This window comes from Mustelus asterias, chromosome 6, assembly GCF_964213995.1.
Source record: "Mustelus asterias chromosome 6, sMusAst1.hap1.1, whole genome shotgun sequence".
In the NCBI taxonomy this organism is placed as follows: Eukaryota; Metazoa; Chordata; class Chondrichthyes; order Carcharhiniformes; family Triakidae; genus Mustelus; species Mustelus asterias.
Genome location: NC_135806.1, coordinates 74,225,805 through 74,249,412, shown reverse-complemented (window position 1 = coordinate 74,249,412; position 23,608 = coordinate 74,225,805). Strand labels below are relative to the sequence as shown.

The 23,608-nt window shown below is 41.9% G+C and overlaps 1 protein-coding gene across 2 annotated transcripts in view; it reads left to right on the top strand.

Moving 5' to 3' along the window:
- Positions 1-23,608, top strand: part of LOC144494935 (transmembrane channel-like protein 1) — a 107,421-nt gene that overhangs the window by 35,306 nt on the left and 48,507 nt on the right. For both annotated transcript variants that reach the window (XM_078214559.1, XM_078214558.1), the window contains 3 exons: positions 14,738-14,794; positions 17,609-18,041; positions 21,094-21,237. In XM_078214559.1, coding sequence (XP_078070685.1) covers positions 17,890-18,041; positions 21,094-21,237 — 296 coding nt within the window. In that variant the 5' untranslated portion in view covers positions 14,738-14,794; positions 17,609-17,889. The remainder of the gene's footprint in view (positions 1-14,737; positions 14,795-17,608; positions 18,042-21,093; positions 21,238-23,608) is intronic.

Sequence of the window (23,608 nt, the reverse complement as noted above, 5' to 3'; positions counted from 1 at the left end):
TGTACAGTTGCAGCATAACCCCACGGCTCTTAAACTCCAACCCCCTGTTAATAAAAGCTAACACACTATAGGCCTTCTTCACAGCTCTATCCACTTGAGTGGCAACCTTTAGAGATCTGTGGATATGGACCCCAAGATCTCTCTATTCCTCCACAGTCTTCAGAACCCTACCTTTGACCCTGTAATCCACATTTAAATTAGTCCTACCAAAATGAATCACCTCACATTTATCAGGGTTAAACTCCATTTGCCATTTTTCAGCCCAGCTTTGCATCCTATCTATGTCTCTTTGCAGCCTACAACAGCCCTCCACCTCATCCACTACTCCACCAATCTTGGTGTCATCAGCAAATTTACTGATCCACCCTTCAGCCCCCTCCTCTAAGTCATTAATAAAAATCACAAAGAGCAGAGGACCAAGCACTGATCCCTGTGGCACTCCGCTAGCAACCTGCCTCCAGTCCGAAAATTTTCCATCCACCACCACCCTCTGTCTTTGATCAGATAGCCAGTTACCTATCCAATCGGCCAACTTTCCCTCTATCCCACACCTCCTTACTTTCATCATAAGCCGACCATGGGGGACCTTATCAAAGGCCTTACTAAAATCCATGTATATGACATCAACTACCCTGCCTTCATCAACACACTTAGTTACCTCCTCAAAAAATTCAATCAAATTTGTGAGGCACGACTTGCCCTTCACGAATCCGTGCTGACTATCCCGGATTAATCCGCATCTTTCTAAATGGTCGTAAATCCCATCCCTAAGGACCTTTTCCATCAATTTGCCAACCACCGAAGTAAGGCTAACCGGTCTATAATTACCAGAGTCATTTCTATTCCCTTTCTTAAACAGAGGAACAACATTCGCCACTCTCCAGTCCTCTGGCACCATCCCCGTGGACAGTGAGGACCCAAAGATCAAAGCCAAAGGCTCTGCAATCTCATCCCTTGCCTCCCAAAGAATCCTAGGATATATTTCATCAGGCCCAGGGGACTTATCGACCTTCAGTTTATTCAAAACTGCCAGTACATCCTCCCTCCAAACATCTATTTCCTCCAGCCTATTAGCCTGTAACACCTTCTCTTCCTCAAAAACATGGCCCCTCTCCTTGGTGAACACTGAAGAAAAGTATTCATTCATCACCTCGCCTATCTCTACTGACTCCATACACAAGTTCCCACTACTGTCCTTGACCGGCCCTGACCTCACCCTGGTCATTCTTTTATTCCTCACATAAGAGTAAAAAGCCTTGGGGTTTTCCTTGATCCGACCCGCCAAGGACTTCTCATGTCCCCTCCTAGCTCTCCTAAGCCCCTTTTTCAGCTCATTCCTTGCTAACTTGTAACCCTCAATCGAGCCATCTGAACCTTGTTTCCTCATCCCTACATAAGCTTCCCTCTTCCTTTTCACAAGACATTCCACCTCTTTCGTGAACCATGGTTCCCTCACTCGGCCATTTCCTCCCTGCCTGACAGGGACATACCTATCAAGGACACCCAGTATTTGTTCCTTGAAAAAGTTCCACTTTTCATTAGTGCCTTTCCCTGACAGTTTCTGTTCCCATCTTATGCCCCCTAAATCTTGCCTAATCGCATCATAATTACCTCTCCCCCAATTGTAAACCTTGTCCTGCCGTACGGCCCTATCCCTCTCCATTGCAATAACAAAAGACACTGAATTGTGGTCACTATCTCCAAAGTGCTCTCCCACAACCAAATCTAACACTTGGCCCGGTTCATTTCCCAGTACCAAATCCAATGTGGCCTCACCTCTTGTCGGCCTATCCACATATTGTGTCAGGAAACCCTCGTGCACACACTGCACAAAAACTGCCCCATCCGAACTATTTGACCTACAAAGTTTCCAATCAATATTTGGAAAGTTAAAGTCCCCCATGACAACTACCCTGCGACCCCCACACATATCCATAATCTGCTTAGCAATTTCTTCCTCCACATCTCTATTACTATTTGGGGGCCTATAGTAAACTCCTAAAAACGTGACCGCTCCTTTCCTATTTCTAACTTCAGCCCATATTACCTCAGTGTGCAGATCCCCCTCTAAGTGCCTTTCCGCAGCCGTTAAACTATCCTTGATTAACAATGCTACTCCTCCACCTCTTTTACCAGCTTCCCTACACTTACTGAAACATCTATACCCTGGAACGTCCAACAGCCATTCCTGTCCTTGTTCTACCCACGTCTCCGTAATGGCCACAACATCGTAGTCCCAAGTACCAATCCACGCCCCAAGTTCATCTATCTTGTTCCGGATGCTCCTTGCATTGAAGTAGACACACTTCAACCCACCTTCCTGTCTACCGGTACCCACCCTTGACCTTGATACATTCCCCAATACCTCACCACCCTCAACACTGACTTCTGGACTACAACTCCTTTTCCCACTCCCCTGACAAATTAGTTTAAACCCCCCTGAAGAGCCGTATCAAATTTCCCTCCCAGGATATTGGTGCCCCTCTGGTTCAGGTGCACCCCGTCCTGTTTGTACAGGTCCCACCCTCCCCAGAATGTGTTCCAATTATCCACGTAACTGAAACCCTCCCTCCTACACTATCCCTGCAACCACATGTTTAACTGCACTCTCTCCCTGTTCCTCAACTCGCTATCACGTGGCACCGGTAACATACCGGTGAACAGTGGCAGCTGTCCCAGCATATAATCACTGGAAGTCAAAACTGAGGCTTATATATAAAAGGAAAGCCATTCTGATTTTTATCCATTCAGTTGCCTAGCTCACACCTGAGCAGAATTTTCTCCCCGGTCATATTGCATGCAATTAATGCTACATTGCAATATTATTTTTAGTGCATGTGAACATAATTTCCATGTGAAATTAAAGGAAGAGTTTAAAATAAATGTTGTTACCAATTTAATGTCCTGATTTTATTGTAACAGAAATTGTAGAGTGATCTAATGATTTAATTGTGTTTTATTTTAATGAGATTGATTCCAAGGCTTACAATTAAAACAAATATTCAAAATCGATCCTGTTTGGCTATTGGATCATATTGGAACTCTTTAAACTTCATTCAGCATGTGGTTATGGGTAGACACTTGACCTTGCACCCAAATTAAAGCATATTTTGCATTCATGTGAAAACGAAACCACTTCATACTGATGTAAACTGTATCTTGTAACTGGTCTCTAAATTATTTACAATGTACTCACGCTGTATTGGTCAACCTTTCCATTTAACTCTATATCCTCCCAACTTACACTGTGGTGTAGCCTGCTCATGTACTGTCCAACTAAATTAAGTCACACAGAATGCATTTAAAATGATTAATTGAAGAACTTTCATTTTCTAGTTATCTGAAACTGCTAGTTAGAGCCTCATCAATTTTAGATAAGCTTATTGGCGAAAGGGGCAGCATTATTTGAACATTTTCATTTCAGTAGGGACATGCATTTAAGCAGCTATATAATTAAAGGTACATGAACCAGACTTTTTCTAAACCTCTAAAAAAATTAACAACCATAGCTTGATTTTATATAGTGTTTTAACAGAGCAAAATATCAGACAATGTTTCATAGAGGTGTAATCAGAAAAAAATGGACATGAAGCCAAAGAAAATGATTTTAGAATGTATAGATTTGAAAGAGGGTTTATAAGAGGATATTTAGGAAGGTAATTCTGGAGTTAAAGGGCAGCATATAAGTGAGCAAAAGAAACGGGCCTGAGGACCCTAATGGTGATGTTGTGTGCCAGAAAGAGAAGATTGTTGAAGATTTTCTGGCTATAATTGGATAGGTAGTATTGAAACGAAGCAAGAGCAATCCTATTGAGCTGGACAATGGAAGAGAAGTTTTGGAGGAAGATAACATGAGCAAAATGCTTGAGAGATAAGGACAACAAAGAGGGATAATTGACCACAATCACAACCAGAGAATCTATGGGCTTCTTTTGGAATCTTTGGGAAAGATTTAGGAGATGACAACATATTCAAGGATTTTGAGGAGGAAAGGGAGATTGGAAATATGATACTAGTTTGCAACCACAGAGTGGTCAAGATGGGGTTTTATGAGAAAGGGATGATAACAGAAATTTTGTAAGGGAGGTGGACATTATCTGAGGAGATGGAACCATTCACAACGTCAGTTGAAAAAAATGGGGGTAAGGGAAGACAGAAGCAAAATATTTATTCATGGCATCTCCTTATTATCTGGTATTAATTCCCTATTCTCAGTCTTCAGAGGACCAGCACTCACTTTACTTACTCTTTTCCTATTTAAATACCTGTAGAAACTGTTAATTAAAAAAATTTCTAGTTTAAAGTACTATTTTTAGACCCACTCTTCTCCCTTTCAAACTGGGTGTAAAATTCAGTCATATTGTGGTTGCTGCAGCAGAGGGGTGCCTTTACTCTGAGGTCATTACTTAATCCAGTCACAACATCAAATCTAATATAATCTTCTCTCTGGTATGTTCCAGAACATGCTACTCTTAGAAACTAACTCAAAGACTATTTCCTCGGGTGGATGGAGCTATTACAAGGGGACATAACTATAGGGTTCGTGGTGGGAGATACAGGAAGGATATCAGAGGTAGGTTCTTTACGCAGAGAGTGATTGGGGTGTGGAATGGACTGCCTGCAGTGATAGTGGAGTCAGACACTTTAGGAACATTTAAGCGGTTATTGGATAGGCACATGGAGCACACCAGGATGATAGGGAGTGGGATAGCTTGATCTTGGTTTCAGATAAAGCTCGGCACAACATCGTGGGCCGAAGGGCCTGTTCTGTGCTGTACTGTTCTATGTTCTATGTTCTAAAATATTCTATGAACTCCTCAACCAGGGTATTATTGCCAATCTGATTTTTCCAGTTTATATGTAGATTAAAATCTCCCATGATTTTTGCTTTATTCCTTTATTACAAGCACCCAATATTTCTTCTTGTATACTTTGTCCTACATTATGGTTCCTGTTAGGGGGGCTGTAGACCACTCCCACTAGTGACTTATTTCCCCTAATATTCCCCACCCAAACCGATTCCACATCCTGATCTCCTGAGCCAAGGTCATCTCTAACTATGGCACCAATGCCATCCTTGAGTAACAGTGCTACTCCTTCACCTTTACCTAGCTTTCTATTCTTCTTGAATGTCATTACCCCTCAATATTCAGGACTCATTCCTTGTCATCTTGAAGTCATGTCTCCCTAATGGCCATCAGATCATATTTATTTACTTCATTGTATGATATCAATTCATTTACTTGTTATGAATGCTTTGCACCTTTAGTTTTGCCTTTTTGTGATCTTTGTAACATTTAGCTCTGACTGTTGTTCTATTCTTAGGTTTTCTCCTCTGTCATTCCCCTTCCTGTCATTCTCTGACCCTCATTTCCCATATTATTATTTTCCTCTCTTGTCTTGAACCTACTCCTTGATTTGTTGCATCCACACAAGCTTGATCTATCAGCCCCCTTGTTTAGTTTAAAGTCCTATTTCTCTAGTTATGCAGTTTGCTAGAACACTGGTCCCAGCACGGTTCACATGTGGACTGTTCCAATGGTACAGCCCCAGTATTGATGCCAGTACCCCACCAATTCCCCCCATACAAGTTTCTGAGCCACGTATTAATTTCTTATGTGCCCACTGACAATTGGCACATGGCTCAGATAATACAGAAATTATTACCCTTGAGGCTCTGTTCTTCAATTTGGTGCCTAGCTCCTATACTGTCTACACAGAACCTCTTTCCTCATTCTACCTATTACATGGACCACACCAACTGGATCCTTCCCCTCCCAATCCAGGTTTCTGTCTAGTGCTGAGCAGATGTTTCCCAAACCTTGCACCAGGTAGGCAACATAGCTTTCTGGACTCACACTCTTGGCCACGCAGATCTGTGTCTATTCCACTCACTACACTATCACCTACTATCGCTACATTCCTTTTTGCTCCTAGTGTTGAGGATTAACCAGACAATGCATGGTGAGTACTCCAGTCTTTTAAGTTTTGATTACCTGCTAGTGAGAACAGACACAGTGAATTTCACTGTGGCGTTCCAACAGAGTTCTGCAAACTGTGTCAGTTATAACACTTTTTAGCCAATGAGAGAGAACATATGGGCGGCACGGTAGCACAGTGGTTAGCACTGCTGCTTCACAGCTCCAGGATCCCGGGTTCGATTCCTGGCTCGGGTCACTGCCTGTGTGGAGTTTGCACATTCTCCTCGTGTCTGCGTGGGTTTCCTCCGGGTGCTCCGGTTTCCTCCCACAGTCCAAAGATGTGCGGGTTAGGTTGATTGGCCAGGTTAAAAATTGTCCCTTAGAGTCCTGGGATGCGTAGGTTAGAGGGATTAGCGGGTAAAGTATGTGGGGGTAGGGCCTGGGTGGGATTGTGGTCGGTGCAGACTCGATGGGCCGAATGGCCTCCTTCTGCACTGTAGGGTTTCGATGTTTCTATGCCAGTTAAAACACCAAATAGGCTTACAGTTTGGAGTGTATATTCAACCAACAGAACTTATAATCCTTCATTTGCATACATAGTCCACCAACCCTTTCTTATCCAATAGAAAACCATTTCCTTCATTAGTGTTATATGTCAACATATCTTGTTTTTTGGTATTTGTCAAGGTAACGTGTCTTTGTTTTCATCCTGTGGCCAAGCCCTGGAATGCAGTGTTTATGAAACTGTCACAAGGTTAGATTAGTCTCTTAGCCTGAGTACGCAAGCGCTGAACCCACTGAAGGCCTTGTTTGCTAATAAACATTTTCCATTACTTGACAGAGTTGTTTGTCATAATTTAATTTCCACAATTGTTGTAACTTAATTTCTGCATTGGTTTCCTGTATTACATTGCCATGATCCTTTAGCTCATCCATCCTGCAGCCTTTTCACTCTTATCCAAACCAGCAGAAAGAACCTCAAATCTGTTTGACTGTTGCAGCGGCTGAGGCCTCTATACTGTTGCCCTCTGGGTCCCCTTATCTTCTTCACTCACGATCACATTCTCCTGGCACTGACCACCAAGCAAATCAGAAGGCCCTATCCTAAGGGGTGTGATCACCTCCTGATAGAAAGCTTCCAGGAACATTCACCCTCTTTGATGTGTTGCAGTGTCTGCATCTCAGTCTTCCTCTTATAAACTCTGAGCCGAAGTTCATGCAGATGTGATTGCCCTGGACCACAGTGGCATCCAGAAGGTCCCACATCCTGCAATTGCAACACATCACCTGCCCTGCCGTCTTTATTGTGTGATAATTAATTTATTGTTTCTTAATTAAGTTACAATTTATAATCATGATGTTCCCAATAAGTTCTATTAATGCTAGTGAGCTTTACTGATACCAATAAAATCTTAAAAGGACCAATAAATCACCAAGTATTGAAGGATAAATGGACAAACTATACACTAATGAATCCCTTTCCTGCTCTCGGACCTCTCCAGTTGCTTCCCAGTTACTGATTAACCCACTCCTTCTGTTGTACCAAAATGGAATTCAAATGCTGGAGGCTGATAAAGAGTAGAAGAAAGGGACTTACTCCCCCACTTCACCGAACTCCCAACTCAGCAAGTTCTACTTCTTGCAATAAACCTTATCTGAAGCACCTCTTTCCCCTTATGCACCAAATTCCCACTTTGAAATGAATTCCCAAATACTCACCCTTTCTATCTCACAACAAAAATCTAACATTCAGTCAGACATTCTTAAGTTAGGTTTGCCCAATCAGGAATTCTCCACACTTTGCATGGAGATGCATGGAGGAAAATTTAAGCCCTAGTCTCCTTAATACTAATTATGATGCTATCAGATTGTTGTAAAACTGCATCTAGTTCATCAAAGTCTTTAGAGGAGGAAATCTAGCATTCTTATTTGGCCTGGACTACATGTGACTCCAGACTCACACCATGCGGTTAACCTTTAACTGCCCTGAAATTGCCTACCCAGCTGCTAGCTCAAGGACAATTTGGGATGGATAATAAATTCTGGCCTTGCAGCTAGGCTGGCATTCCAAGAATTAATAGAAAAAAGATTGCTTGATTTCTTATGAGGAGGAATTTCTTCTCTCAGAGGCTAGTGGATCTGTGGAATTCTTTACCACTGTTGAGGCTAGGTCGTAAAGTATGTTCGAGGTTAAGGTAGACAGATTTTTCAGCAGTAAGGGAATTAAGGGTTATGGGGATAAATGGGAAAGTGGAATTGAAGATTATCACATCAAATCTGCTATGATCTCATTGAATGGCAGAGCAGACTTGATGGGCTAAATGGCCTATTTCTGCTCCTATGTCTTATGGTTTTATGGTCTACCTTACAATGAACATGTACATATGAGGGTTGTGAAAAACTGGCTATCTTATGGTAATATGAAATAGTACCATTAGAAAACTATTTGAAGACAATGGATGGTCATGGCTAATGCATTATTGGAATCCTTTGGCTATACGGAGTGACACAATGACAGATTGGCCTTATTGATTCTGTAGTCGGTAAAAAATACCTCTGAGGCTGGTATGAGTCAAAATAGAGTAGGCTTTATTCTCACAAGCTTGCGGGAGAACCTGACCCCTTGAAAGCTGAAGCCAAAGTTCTCTCTGAACACAGAAACGTGGGGATATATATACATTATGGCTCCCAGCACCAGTCACTGGTCTGGTCATGAATCAAAGTCCATACAACAGTCCTTGATCACAGAGCAGCAGTTCTCTGGCAGCTGTAGTCACGATACAGTCTTGGGTTTCCTGCTCTTCCACGGCCCTTCCTTTGAAGTTACCGGCACAATTGTATCTGGCCCAGCGGGAGTCCTCCTTTAAACGGCCGTTATCATGCCCCACATCTTGTAATTGCCTTCCTTCCTCAAACCACGCACAAGCTTGTGGAAAAGGTAAGACTTTACAAACATTACATTTATATTTAGCTGTCTGTCTTTATAAGAATGAAGTTAAAGAATGAAACCATGAATAAATAACTTATATTCATGCCAAAAGCAGTACAAACAAGGGGATTAGCCATAATGAGGGGTCATGCTTGTGATACATTCTAAGTACAAAGTTCAACCTTTTAGGTACAAAATACATTAACCTTTTCCCTTTAGGTACAAAATACATTGAGTACAAAAAACATTAACCCTTTCCCTTCTTCAATTCAGTGCAGAAGTTTTTGACAAAGTTGCTCAAAGTCCACATACACAAAGGGGTAAGCGAATTTCAGGTGGAGGCCTTGCTGGATAGGGTGCAACACTCATGGAGATAGGTTGGCTGCAGTCTGCCAAATGAGTTTAGGGTTTCACAATCCAGTGAGGCCTTGATAGTATAAATTAATGGAAGTTACCAACATGCTACTTGACAGTTTTCTGCCGAAAATGACTGGGAAGTCAACAGGAAGGAAGAGGTTGCTGCTAGGACCCAGTAGAATATTCCCTGCCACAATATTGCCTCAATAGGGGAACCCAGGTTGGAGGAAAGATTAAGACCAGGACAGGGAACCCCCAAGTTTCACATGTTCTTTAAGTTTAAGTTTATTTATTAGTGTCACAAGTAGGCTTACGTTAACACCGCAATGAAGTTACTGTGAAAATCCCCGAGAAGCATTTCTGCTCCCAGGATTCTGCCTATAAAGATCATTTTTAAATTGCTGGCCCTGTCTACTGGTAGTAGCACGTTTTGCTTGGTGGGAAAAAAAATCATTATTCCCCCATTCAGTCTGATGGACATACATGAAGATAACCCAGCAACCTGGATCAGGTTGAGGAAGACTTTTCTCTCCTTTCTGTATACATCTATTTTTAGGAAAATTTCAGTTGAAACTTGTTTGTTCATTCAGATGTGATATTTATGACTGAATTTTCAAAGGAGATGGGCCAGATAATGAACGAGCCAGAAAACAGGAGGAAAATCCTGACAGTTAATCCACAAAATGGTCCTGTCTTCATGGGATAATGCAGGAGTCGGGGTGATGAGGAATAGTAATGACTAAGCTCCTTGAGTCAATTACTATGGGGGGCTTTCCTCTCATGTCTGGCACACCTGATTCTTCTGGCCCTCTTATTTAACCATTTTGTGGCTCCAATCAAAATATGAGCCTGTGCCTACCATCCTTGTTCACAGGACTGTTCGTTAAGCTCCCAGATGTTCCATTGCCTTGCCATGTCAGTATCAGCTTGTACTTTCAGCAACTTAATGGGCAAACATTTTTTGGGCTAAAGGGCAAGTCTAACAAATGGCCCAGTGCATCACTCTGCCACTGCAAATTCTGGTCCAATATATTGATGCAACTTGAGCAATTCAAACCAGCATGTCTACCTGCCAATGAGGGCAACAACCTTGAGCCTCTGATCCTTGGCTAACCACTTTACTTTTCTACAAGAATTGTAAAATGATTTTATGTATATAATGCATGCGTAATTCAATAGGGAACATCACCTGAAAATTGGCATGTGTTATCTGTGATTCTCTGTCCATTAAATTTAACAGATGGAAAACCATGTGTAAATGTTTATAGTCGCAGCAGCAGCGAAAAATACAGCAAAGCAAATGTTTTGCCACTGGCAGACATCGCTGAAATTAAATAGAGTAGATTAACCTTTTTAAGTGCCAAATGTCTGTTGAAACTTGCATATTCGTTAACTACTAAGTACGATTTTTCTGAGCCTACGGTTCTTCTCCTACTGAGCAGCATTACTATTGCAACAACACAATCAGTAGACTAGAACTAACCTGTATCTGGACAGTGCCGTCCTAGCTCACATTCCCAATGGGTGAGGCTTCTTGTTAGGAGTGCGCTTTCATAAAAGTACTCTTTATTTCTGGAATTATGGATAATAGCCGGATAACACATTTTTCTGTGGTGGGAGTTGAATTACAATAGTGGGTGGAATGTTATATTCTTTAGAAAAACAATTCCAGTTTGGGACCTTGATTGGGTACTGACTGTGCTTGTGCTGGGAATGTGCCCACCGGTGTGATTTTATGGAAAATTGGACAGCGGTCAATAAAGGATGGCAGGTGGGCTCTTGAGGTTGAGAGCCCAATAAAAAGTCCTTTAGCCTTGGAATGAAGGGAGCCCCAGGTGAGTGCTGCTGTTCCAGATGGGGACTGCAAGGGCACCTCAATCTTGTGATGCTCTCTGGAGGGGTATCAAATTATATAGATTAAAATGTGGCCACAGCTGAAAGGCTATCCCTGTGGAGGGTGATCCCTAGGCCTCTGGTAGGGAATGAAAGAGGCATTTCAAGCTGTCTGGCCAGCTGCCAGCTAGTCACATCCAGGCACCTGCCAGACTTTGACCTTAGCAAGTAACCTGTCCACCAGTGGGAATATCCCAGGAATGTCCCCAATTTGCCCATAATTGAGCACTTATTCATGTAGACTGACTACCCACTGTTGCCAGGCAGGTAATCTTGCAGTTTCACCATTATCCAGAGGCAGGAATACATCAAACTGCTGACTTGACATGGTCATTTAAACATTTCCCCCTGCCTTGGGGCACAACTCTGAGGGACCAGGAAAGTCCTACCCATTGACGTAGTGTAGAGGGAGCTTTAACTTGCACTTGGCTAGTGCTAACACTGAAATGCCTGAACAAGATGAAAACAGTGTTTCATTCTTCATCAATGACACTCTAGCCTTGAGGGATATAAATATTCACAAAAAAGTACGTACAATCAGGAGAAAACACAAATTGACTTCCATTTGTAGATTCCATTATCAGTCTAACTGTAATAGAGGTTAGCATCCCCATGTAAATACCTCTTGGTGAGGGATTTGCAAATCATCAGAATATATTGAAATTTTAAAAACAAAATTTGGCCTGCATTTACTTCTAGAGTCTTTCAATATTGTCTGCCCCATTAAATAATTGGGTAAAGGCTATGAATTTCACTATTGTGTGGTAAAACCTATGCGGGTTTAAAAAAAAACAGCAGGGGACTGGAAGATTTATGAGGCTAAAGAAGATTACTATTCTGACATTGTTTACATTGGCAAGGGTTCATTTACCTGCCAGCTGGTAGGCTTGTAGTTCAACACCATTTCTATGTAATGAAGTTTTCTGAGCACTTGTGCCATTCAAAGTTCAAAGTTCCTAATCTGAATAAACCATTGCATTTGGTTTCTGCACACTTGTAATGTGAACATTAGGATAAACGTTAAAGTATACCTGTTGAGTAGACCTTTGTATTTTGGGTACATGTGCTATCATTAAAATGACTCTTTAACATATACCTACAGTCTTCCGTCCAATACAGGATTCAAAATAACTGCTGTGGCACAGCAATTTGCTTCACAGACAAGCCACACTACAATGCAATGTTCTAGCATTTTTGATATGCTATTTAATTTGTATCATCTACTTCAAATCAATTAACATGACTGTGAAAGGCTGCTGGTCCATGTCTATTAATAGTTCTATTTTTCAGTGCTGTGGGGTATATCAGGAATCGTTGAAAATCAAAACCAGAGAAGTGATTTCAAGAGTTGTCACATTTGACTGCATTATTACAATTACAATCATTAGACCACACACTAAGCACTGTTGTCTGAAATCCATAGCTCCAATATTCTTGTCGTTTTGGTAATAAGAAGAGGCAGTATCATTTTGTGAAAATATTGAAAAGACAGAAGATAAAGCATGGAACTCATATCCAGGATAGCTCAGTGCACTTTGGGCCATGTTAATATGTTGTTGTTAAACAAAAGACACCTTCGAGTCTGTGAGGTTCAAGCAAGCAAGGACTTTATTACAAGCATCCTAGAATATTAAAAGAACGGCTGCAGAGTCCATTAGTTTTCCCAGTACTTTATCTGTCTTGCTGGAAACAGAAACATGTCGAAGCTTTTCATCTTGCACTCATCAGGGTACTTCGCAGGAGGTGTCTGCTTTTTCAGCAACGCTCAAGTTCTGTATTACCAAATAACTTTTTCTCCAGTGGTTTTTACAAGTTCATCTTCCCTTTCTCTCCCCCCCTACTTTTCTATTATTCTTAGGATGTTTTTTGTGTCTTCCACTGTGAAGACAGGTACAAAATAAATGTTTAAATTCTCTGCTATTTCCTAATTCCCCATAATGAAGTCCCCAGTCTCACACGCTAAGGGACCAATGCTCGCTGTCTCTACTCTTCCTTTTCATAAATTTGTAGAAATTTTACTGTCTGTTTTTATATTTCTTGCTAGTTTTCCCTCATAATCCAATTTGTTTCTTTATTTGTTTTAGTCATCCTTTGCCGGTTTCTAAAATTTTCCCAATCTATTGGCCTTTAATCTTAGCAGCATTGTACATCTTTTCTTTCAATTTGATACCATCCTTAACTTCCTTAGATGAGCCATGAATGTTGCAACCCTCTCACAGAGTCTTTCTTCCTCAATGGAATATATTTTTGTTCAGAGTTATGAAATAGCTCCTTAAGTGTCTGCCATTGTTTCTCTACTGTCTTACTTTTAACCCATTTCAAACCATTTTAGCCAACTCTCTCTTCATGCCATTGTAATTGCTTTCATTTAAGTTTAAGATGCTAGATCCAGACCCGACTTTTTCACCCTCAAACTGAATGAGAAATTCTAACATGTTATAGAACATAGAACAGTACAGCACAGAACAGACCCTTCGGCCCACGATGTTGTGCCGAGCTTTATCTGAAACTAAGATCAAGCTATCCCACTCCCTATCATCCTGGTGTGCTCCATGTGCATATCCAATAACCACTTAAATGTTCCTAAAGTGTCTGACTCCACTATCACTGCAGGCAGTTCATTCCACACCCCAACCACTCTCTGCGTAAAGAACCTACCTCTGATATCCTTCCTATATCTCCCACCACGAACCCTATAGTTATGCCCCCTTGTAATAGCTCCATCCACCCGAGGAAATAGTCTTTGAACGTTCACTCTATCTATCCCCTTCATCATTTTATAAACCTCTATTAAGTCTCCCCTCAGCCTCCTCCGCTCCAGAGAGAACAGCCCTAGCTCCCTCAACCTTTCCTCATAAGACCTACCCTCCAAACCAGGCAGCATCCTGGTAAATCTCCTCTGCACTCTTTCCAGCGCTTCCACATCCTTCTTATAGTGAGGTGACCAGAACTGCACACAATATTCCAGATGTGGTCTCACCAAGGTCCTGTACAGTTGCAGCATAACCCCGCAGCTCTTAAACTCCAACCCCTGTTAATAAAAGCTAACACACTATAGGCCTTCTTCACAGCTCTATCCATGGGATCACTCTTACCTCAAGGATCTTATTATGAAGTCATTAATTAAACCTGTTTCATTCACATTACCAGGTCTAAAATAGCTTGTTCCCTGGTTGGTTCCAGAATCTGTTGTGCTAAGAAACTGTCCCGAACACACTCTATGAACTCAACATATCAGCTAGCTTTGCTGATTTGTTTTGTCCAGTTCCCGCCTTGCCAGTGACACTCACATCCAATTAAAGAATAAAAAACAGTGATAAAAATAATGGTTAATTTGGAGCCCTGAATTAGTTTTGAACACCTAGTGGAATCAATGAGAAATTTTCTATTTTTTTTCTCCAGGAAATTTTTCTGTATGCTGTTTGCCTCTTTCAGGAATTCACACAACTGCTGCTGAGTGGAACATGTTGTAAATCATGGTGCTCCAGACATCGTGGTTGTGTGATGAACCAGTTAGTCTCCTCCTGCCCTCAAATTGTTGTACTGAAAACTTGAAGTTAATTAAAAGGAGTCACAGACTGAAGTTGAAGAACCAGGATTACAGAATAATATTGACATGGTATTTATTTTTCAACAGTGAGCATTGAGGTGGATAATGATGAAGGTGATGATGAGGAACAGGATGAAGAAACAGGTGAGATATTTTCACGTATACATGCATTTTCTTTACCATACAATATATAAGGATACAGACACTGTACAAATGTAGATTTACTAGGAAATATAAGCATAGTAAAGTGCCTTGTAAGGAACAGGATATAAATTTCTAGATTCTGTCCCCGATTATGTCATATTAATCAGAGAAACTAGTAAGATATGTATGTATCTTGTATAGCTGAATTTCTGACCACTGCAGTGCCCATTATCTGCTGTCATTCATCAAAAAGGTTGGTCCTATTTGTTTCGATACATTGCATAGAGTCATAGAATCCCCACAGTTGCAGAAGGAGGCAATTTGGCCCATTGAGTCTGCACTGACCCAGGCCCCATCCTCACAACCCCACCTTGCCCCTGACACTAAGGGGCAATGTAGCATGGCCAATCAACCTAACCCGCACATCTTTAGAGTGTGGGAGGAAACCGGAGCACCCAGAAGAAACCCATGGAGACACAGGGAGAATGTGTAAACCCCATACAGATAGTCACCCAAGGCAGGAATCAAACCTGGGTCTCTGGAGCTGTGAGGCAGCAATGCTAACCATTGTGCCACCGTGCTGCCCATTGCAAAAAAGGTAATAATTAGATGGCAAAATTATAAGTGTTATTTTTCGTCAGATCCTGGAAAAATAATATTTAGTCATTTTGTTTTTTGTGTTGCCATCTGCTACTTGATGAAGAGCTGTCAAGCCTTCCACCCCCAGTTTCAGATCTGACACACTAGTTTTCCCATTTAAAATTCCCTTCTATTTCTGCTCTCTGGAAGAAGTGGAAGGGCAATAGAAACTGTATGGTTCCTTGACCTTTAAATGGGATGATAGGGTCTTTAACAGCATCTGGACAATCAGAATCATTGGAAATAGTGAGATAGTGGTAAATAATTCATCTGATGTCAGGAAAATTGCCTTTATACTGTAGGTTTCTACATTATGGGCCTGATTTTACCGAAACCTCGCGCCCGAAAACCAGCCACAGCCATCTCTCCCGCTCTCTTGCCCCTGCAGGGAAGAGTAATCTGTGGCTGGTAGTGTACCAGTGATGGTGTATCCCTTTACAGGCCCAGCTTGGTCCTTCTCCAGTGTCTCCTCTTGGACTTGTACTGATCTTGTAGCCGGTTTTCATGCGGATCCACTGTGGAAGCGGCCGGTTCTGCTTCAGCTTCTTAGCGAGGAATCGCTTCATCCTGAAGGTTTTGTGGGATGGCATGGCCGCACGTCCACTCCAGCAGGAGGGATCGGCCACAGACAGGCAGCGGAACCCCCCCGACCAGAGGATGATACGTCACACCCCCTCTCCTCCCCCCCAGGGGATGATCGGTCACACTCCCTCGCCTCCCACACCACCCCCCCCACCCCGACCAGAGGATGATCTGGCTCCCGCCCCGCCCCACCCCACCCCGCCTCCTCCTCCCCCCCCACCCCGCCTCCTCCTCCCCCCCCCTCCCCCCACAACCAGAGGATGATCACAGTAAGAAGTTTAACAACACCAGGTTAAAGTCCAACAGGTTTATTTGGTAGCAAAAGCCACACAAGCTTTCGGAGGCCCAAGCCCCTTCTTCAGGTGAGTGGGAATTCTGTTCACAAACAGGGCATATAAAGACACAAACTCAATTTACATGAATAATGGTTGGAATGCGAATACTTACAGCTAATCAAGTCTTTAAGATACAAACAATGTGAGTGGAGAGAGCATCAAGACAGGCTAAAGAGATGTGTATTGTCTCCAGACAGGACAGCCAGTGAGACTCTGCAGGTTCAGGCAAGCTGTGGGGATAACAAATAGTGTGACATGAACCCAATATCCCAGTTGAGGCTATCCTCATGTGTGCGGAACTTGGCTATCAGTTTCTGCTCAGCGACTCTGCGCTGTCGTGTGTCGTGAAGGCCGCCTTGGAGAACGCTTACCCGAATATCTGATATTCGGGTAAGCGTTCTCCAAGGCAGCCTTCACGACACACGACGGCGCAGAGTCGCTGAGCAGAAACTGATAGCCAAGTTCCGCACACATGAGGATGGCCTCAACCGGGATATTGGGTTCATGTCACACTATTTGTAATCCCCACAGCTTGCCTGAACCTGCAGAGTTTCACTGGCTGTCCTGTCTGGAGACAATACACATCTCTTTAGCCTGTCTTGATGCTCTCTCCACTCACATTGTTTGTATCTTAAAGACTTGATTAGCTGTAAGTATTCGCATTCCAACTATTATTCATGTAAATTGAGTTTGTGTCTTTATATGCCCTGTATGTGAACAGAATTCCCACTCACCTGAAGAAGGGGCTTGGGTCTCCGAAAGCTTGTGTGGCTTTTGCTACCAAATAAACCTGTTGGACTTTAACCTGGTGTTGTTAAACTTCTTACTGTGTTTACCCCAGTCCAACGCCGGCATCTCCACATCAGAGGAGGATCGTCAGAGAGCTGCTCTCTCCGCTTTCTGTTTTTTCTTTCTTTCGCGCCCGGGTGCGCTCTGTCAGACTTGTTTCAAACTGCGCATGCGCAGTTCAGAGCTCCGATCGGCCCGCCAGCGCTAAGCCCCGCCCACAGCGCGGATCGGGCCGGAGACGGCAAAACGCGTATGGGCGCGTTGCAAAGAGGATTCCAGGCGCGGATCTATTTGACGCCCGGATTCGGCACTTAGACTCAAAATGGTAAAATTCCCCCCTATGTGTTTTAATGTCACAGAGAATTCTTTTTTACATCTCAGTGTTCCCACTTGGTTGTTATTTAATTTTGTGTTTGGGATTAGAACTACTGATTCAAATGTAATACACAGTTTTGTCCATCTAATTAAGATAATGATGACTCAGATGAGGAACCACAAAACTCAAAGAAAGCAGTACAGAGGAACAGGAATGGAAAGAGAAAGACTGAACAAGAATCAGAGGAGCAATCGGATGAATCGGAAGAGGAGAAACAAGTGAAAAGTAGAAAGAAAAATGTGAAAAATAGGGCCAAATCAACCAATAGGAACAACACAGATGAAGCAGAGGAAGAAGCTAACAACAGGAAGAACAGGAGAAATGTAAAATTTAAGAAGAAAGATTCTGATGATGATGAGAATGATGGTGAGTCAATGGACAAGAAAAAGAAAGGAAAAAGGGGCAAAAAGCAAGTGGACAGTGAGAGTGAAGAGGATGATAACAAGAAAAGGGGCAAGAAAAAGGATAAGAAAGATAAAAAGGATGGCAATAAAGACAGAGGCAATAAAAAGAAAGGTAGTTCAAGGTATGCCTAATTTTTCTTAAATTTGGAACTGACCGAATGCAAAATTGAGAATGACTTAATAAGTGAGGAATTTGTATATTCATGTTTGCATAACTGATTTGTAATGTTTGCAAAAAACTGACATTTTGCTGTTTTACAGGTGTTTGAAGTTCAGACTGCAGAGATGTTTTTTAATTAACCCCCATTTCAGATTTAAAATTGAGACCAGTTTGGTTGTTTTACTGAATTTTCTCCATGACCTCATTTTTAGTTACAGGTAGGAGTTGGCAAAGATCAAAGAATGATTTACTTGACAGTTTGCCACTTTTCATTTAATGATGAATACATTATAGAAAGCAAATATCGTGCAAGTAGGAACAACAGAAATATAAATAAATCAATTGTTGTACAACTTTAATTAAAGTATACTCCTAACCCTGATAAAACAGTATTTGCAAGCCTCATTTTATTGAACGGTAATGCTAAAACATTTTGTACTCTTAGTTACTTCTTTTTATATTAGTGAATATTATGGTGCAGTTGTTGCTCAGGTGCACTGGTAATTTTAATATCTTTAGCAAATAGACTAATACTTAAATCTCAAAAGCAGATGGATGAAGATACTGCTTCAAGAGATATTTCATTAGTTTGCATCAACAAATGAGGCATTGCTTTCAGTATTACATTGTAAACAAATGCCCATTTGAGAACGAACCTAATGCATGTAATTCTTCACTTCATGGCATGGTCCTAATTGCTGTTGGAAATAGGCAATCTAATGTTTTATCCTTTAATTGGAAACAATCTCAACTTTTGATTGGTTATGGCTTTTCAAACTAGTATCACAAGGTGGCCTCACTCAATTTCATTGACTGAATTTAAAAATGAAGACTCTACAATTTACTTAAAGATATACGCCGGAATTCTACCACCCCACCCAGCACCGAATTGGAGCGGGCGAGGGGTGCACAATGGGAATGTCCATTGACCTCAGGTGGGATTTTTCGGTCTCGGGTTGAGTGAGGCTGTAAAAGATTTTATTAATTCTGATTCAAAAAGAGTTCCAATTGATTTGAAGGAATCTGAATTAGGCCAGGTTCACATCATTTTGTCCAATTCATTAAAACAAGTTGTAATCTTTGCGTATGGAGAAACTGTTTGCAGTTTTCTCAGCGCATGCGGTGCAATTTCTAAATTTCCTGATTCCAGCCCTAAGTGTGACAGCTGTTGGCAGCAGGCTGAGTAACTTCACAGGTAAGCAACTTTTCTCTTAAACTTTTGAACATTTAAAACTTAATTGTTTCGCCCTTGAGATGTGAGTCAAAATGCTCTGGTTCATGGGTGGCAAGAGTGATATTCAGGTGAAATGAATGTCATGCCTGCCAGATCAAAAAGTATGGCAATTTCCAAGGTCAGCCTACGTAGAATTACATTCAGCTGTAATTCATCATGGCAGATTCCGCTGTGCAGTAAGCTTGCCTGTGCATGTTTTATGTTTTTATATTCTTTGTCTGGCAACTCGCTGCAAGCCTGAACTCATAAGGGGCCAGCAAATATAACCAATTTTCAATTCAGGGTGGAAACTAGATACCCAGATAACCTTCGGGTTTGAACCCTGGGCTGCAGCTGTGTCACTCATATGACACAATTGTGAAATGTAAATGCACAATTAATGCCAAGCATTACCAGGAGGTGGGAGCTGCCTGCAAAGAATGAGTGGCAAAGGCAGGTAGCAGCCAACAAGCTGCCTGACCTTTCCTTGCAGAAGCCAGCATGCAGTTCATCAGCTGTAGGTTCTGCAGTGGGCTGCAAACTGAAATTATTCAGATGAGGAGATAGCATGATGTTTGGGTGCTGTCAAGCTCAATGGGAATGGCCACTGGGTGATCATACATTGCCAGCACCATGATGAAAAAGGTCCTTAATGAATTTCCCTCCCTTAGGTTTCTATCCTTCCAACTTTCTAAATCTGCATTTAAATATATTTGCTCAGAATTCTTATATTTGATACAAAGAGTAGTATTTTCACCCTGTCTGGGTATTAAAACTGACCTTTCGGGGTGGAAAGGCAGAGTTCTAACCAACTAAACAATTCAGTCCATCATACATTGATTTTGATAAGAGAGAATATTTTCAAGACAGAATTGTTAGAACCTGACTTTCTACTGCTACAATGATATAAATTTCTTCAGACCTTTGGCCCTTTTACCTTTGATACTAGATATTATCAGGATAGAGATTGTAAGGCAGATGTTAATTTTCAACCTTTCTTTCAACATTGAAGAACTTACTCTAACTCTAGTCCTTCATAATTCTTCATTGTATGGTTCCAGCAAAGAAAATAGCATTCCTGTGTTGAAGCGAAGTACATCATTTTGTATCTAAGTAAAATGGGAGACACCATTTGAGGGGAAAATCACAGACTTGTTATGTTGGAATGCAGCATTCCCTTTCAAATAATTGACTCATGGCTGAGTAACTAGGAACCTAGCAGTCAATTGCTGAAGAGAAAAGAAAAAAAAATCAGTACAATAAATATGATTCATAACTTATGATACCCTACACCATGCATCTACAAGATTTCTTTATTTTAACCACTCGTTTCATTACTTTTCATTTTTATTTAACTTATATACATCACAGTACTAAAGTCAGTTTGATAGGTGGTTGAAGGAAAGAGAGATAATGTGATGAGGGAATAGGGTTGACATGAGATTAGAATGACTACTTACAGTGGTCAGGATGGATAGACAAAATCTAGTGTGCTCACTGGTTGTGAGCTTGGAGGCGGGAAGGGCGTTTTCTACCTCCGTTTGAATTAAGTACTTGCAGGAAGATCCATGGTCCACCTTCCAGTCTCATTGCCAATTGAAACCCGTAAGTGGTTAATTATTGGGTTTTAAAAATAAATTAAGGTTGTGATAGCAAGAAAGACTAATTAGACTTAAATAGGACCCGGTTTCTGATTCCTGCTGTATGGTTGTTAACTGTTTCCGAAACTCACATTGGTGATAGTTTTCTTTGTAGGGGAAAGCTATATAGCGTTGGTAAATAGTTTTCTTTTGGTTTCTAGTTCGGAAGAAGAATCTGAAGAAGAAGAAATCATTACGGAAGAAGATATGGCCAAGCTGAAGGATGAAGTAGAAGAAAAAAAGAAACTAATTGCAACTTTACGAAATAAACCCTCGCCCATGAAACAGAAATTACAATTACTGAAGTGGGTGCATCTGCTTTAGAAGTCATAATGGTTTATGGCAACTTCTAAAATTGTGACCAGGACATTTTTTAAAACAAATAGCTAACACTATAAAAATGCAACGGGATTAGTTTCAACCTAGTCTGGTTTTCAAGAAATGGAGCATAATGATGCAAAGGACACTCACTGTGGGCAGAATTTCCTACCCTTAAGCTATAAACATAAGCTGGGAGCTTCCTGGTCCCAACACTACTCTGCCTGTAAGGATGCCTGGCTGGGAAATCTTCTTGGTGGTGGTCCATTTAGAGGCCTCATTCGGGTCCAACATTCAAGTAAGGGTGATGTTTAAGTCCTTGAGGCTACAGGCCGAATCAGAGGCATACATCTTTGGAAGGAGGGCAGTCCTATCAACAGAAGTGGGCACTGCCTCTGCAGAAGGGGACTGCAAGGGCACCTCTACCTTGATTAATGGTGGCCAAAGTTGTCAGGTCATTTCTCTGGAGGAGAAACCCTTCCGTAGGATGGCTGGTGGCAGTTGTTGTCCATTGATTACTGAGGGTTACACAAGTACCTGCCAGGTTTGAAGCGGAGGTGGGGGGGGGCGGTTGGGGGGGGGAGGGAGGGAGTGGTGGTGGTGGGTAGCTGGGTAGCTGGGGGGTGAGCTGGTAGTGGAGAGGTGGGCTGCACCTACAACTGGGTAGCTCATTCCCAATTACCCCACAAATGGGCTCTCCTTTATTGCAGATTGGTGACCCACTACTGGTGGATGGCTTCAACAGGTGCAGAGCTGCCTGTGGGAACATCACCTGGAGGTCTGAATGCATTGGGCTATGGCCAGATGCATCTTTTTCAGAAATTCCTCCGGTCTCATTTTGTAACCTGACCCTGTTGACAGGGAAGATTCCATCTTGTAGTTTCCATCTTGGGGTATTTTAAACAGGCATCAATTAAATGGAACTGGTCCTCTTTACATGCATTTCGAGTTGGAAGAGAGTGCAGAGCAATTTTATGGCAGGTGACGATCAGACATTCCTTGGTCTTCCAGTCACCGCTGTCATCCTTCCATCTATAGAAGATGGTGGATATAAAGCAAGCGATCTATTTCAGACAATGTGTGTCCTATGGTGCACCTTTGCTGATGGCTGAAGAGTCCAATCCCTCAGAGGTAGGTTCTGCCACAAGTACCACACATGAAACTGCCAGGTGTCATTGTGTTTTTTTTTGCATTGCTGTCTGTTGCCAATCCACGGTAGCCAATTGTCATCTTGGTGATGCATATCAACCCACAGCAGGTGCCACCATTTTCCTCTGTCCTCAGCTGGTGACTCCCAGGTGTGATAATCAATGTTTATGGCCTTCATGTCACACTTGCAAGAATCCTTGAAGTGGAGCTGTGGGGGATCCTATTGGTTGTCTGGCTGTGGCTACTTCACTGTACAGAAATTCCTTGGGTATGCAACTATCTTCCATCCCTGTGGTTGTGACTCCGTCAACAAAACCACCTCTGTTTGATGAACGCTGACAAGCTTGGGAGCCCTGCTGCATACGTTAAGACACAGGACCCTGTTCTTTGCAGACAGAAAGAACATGTGTACATGCTGCACCTGTTTCAGCTAAACAAAGTAAGTGCTAATTCGCTGGTTCATTCCTCAGGGAAATGCCTTGACCAACCAGAGTCAAGCTGCCTGGTTTAAGTTTCAAACAATGCTTGGCAGTTAACTCTCAGTCACCATGCATGCATGGCAATTAAATATGAACTCTTAATGTTAAACTCACCCCAAGCTGGTTTAATAATTGAATATAGCATTACAGTATTTTGCTGATGGTAACATATTCTAGCTGTATTCAGTGAATTGGATGGAATATGTGACTGTTTGCTTCATTATGTGTGCTGTATAAGTAAATATAGGATCAGAAGGATTGATCTCTACAGCTATCAGTAAAAGTACACCATATGAAGCCACCCCACCTGCATAAGTAAACACAGAATCAGCCTTTAAAAGTAACTTACTAACCTGAAAATCAATACTTTAGATTTCTACATTGTGCTTTTCTACTCCCTCTCCAGAATTTGTTAGTTCATGGTGGGGTAGATCAGCTGACCACTGTATCCGTGGTCTTTATTTGCAAGACTAGATAGTGATTGCTGCAAGCTATTTACTCAGGCAAAGATCATAGTTGAGCCTGCTTCTATCCCAATCCATTATAAACTTTCTATCAGAGGTTGGATATCAGGAGAATCCTAGCCGACTGCCCCATTTCCAATATCAGTACAGAACAGGGGTCGAACAAAGGATCACTCTCAGTCTCACACCAGGAACTGCATGCATAAACTAAGTCAATCTGCATTATAAAAAGTGGGACATAATACTGTGCCAAACCTGATTTGGAT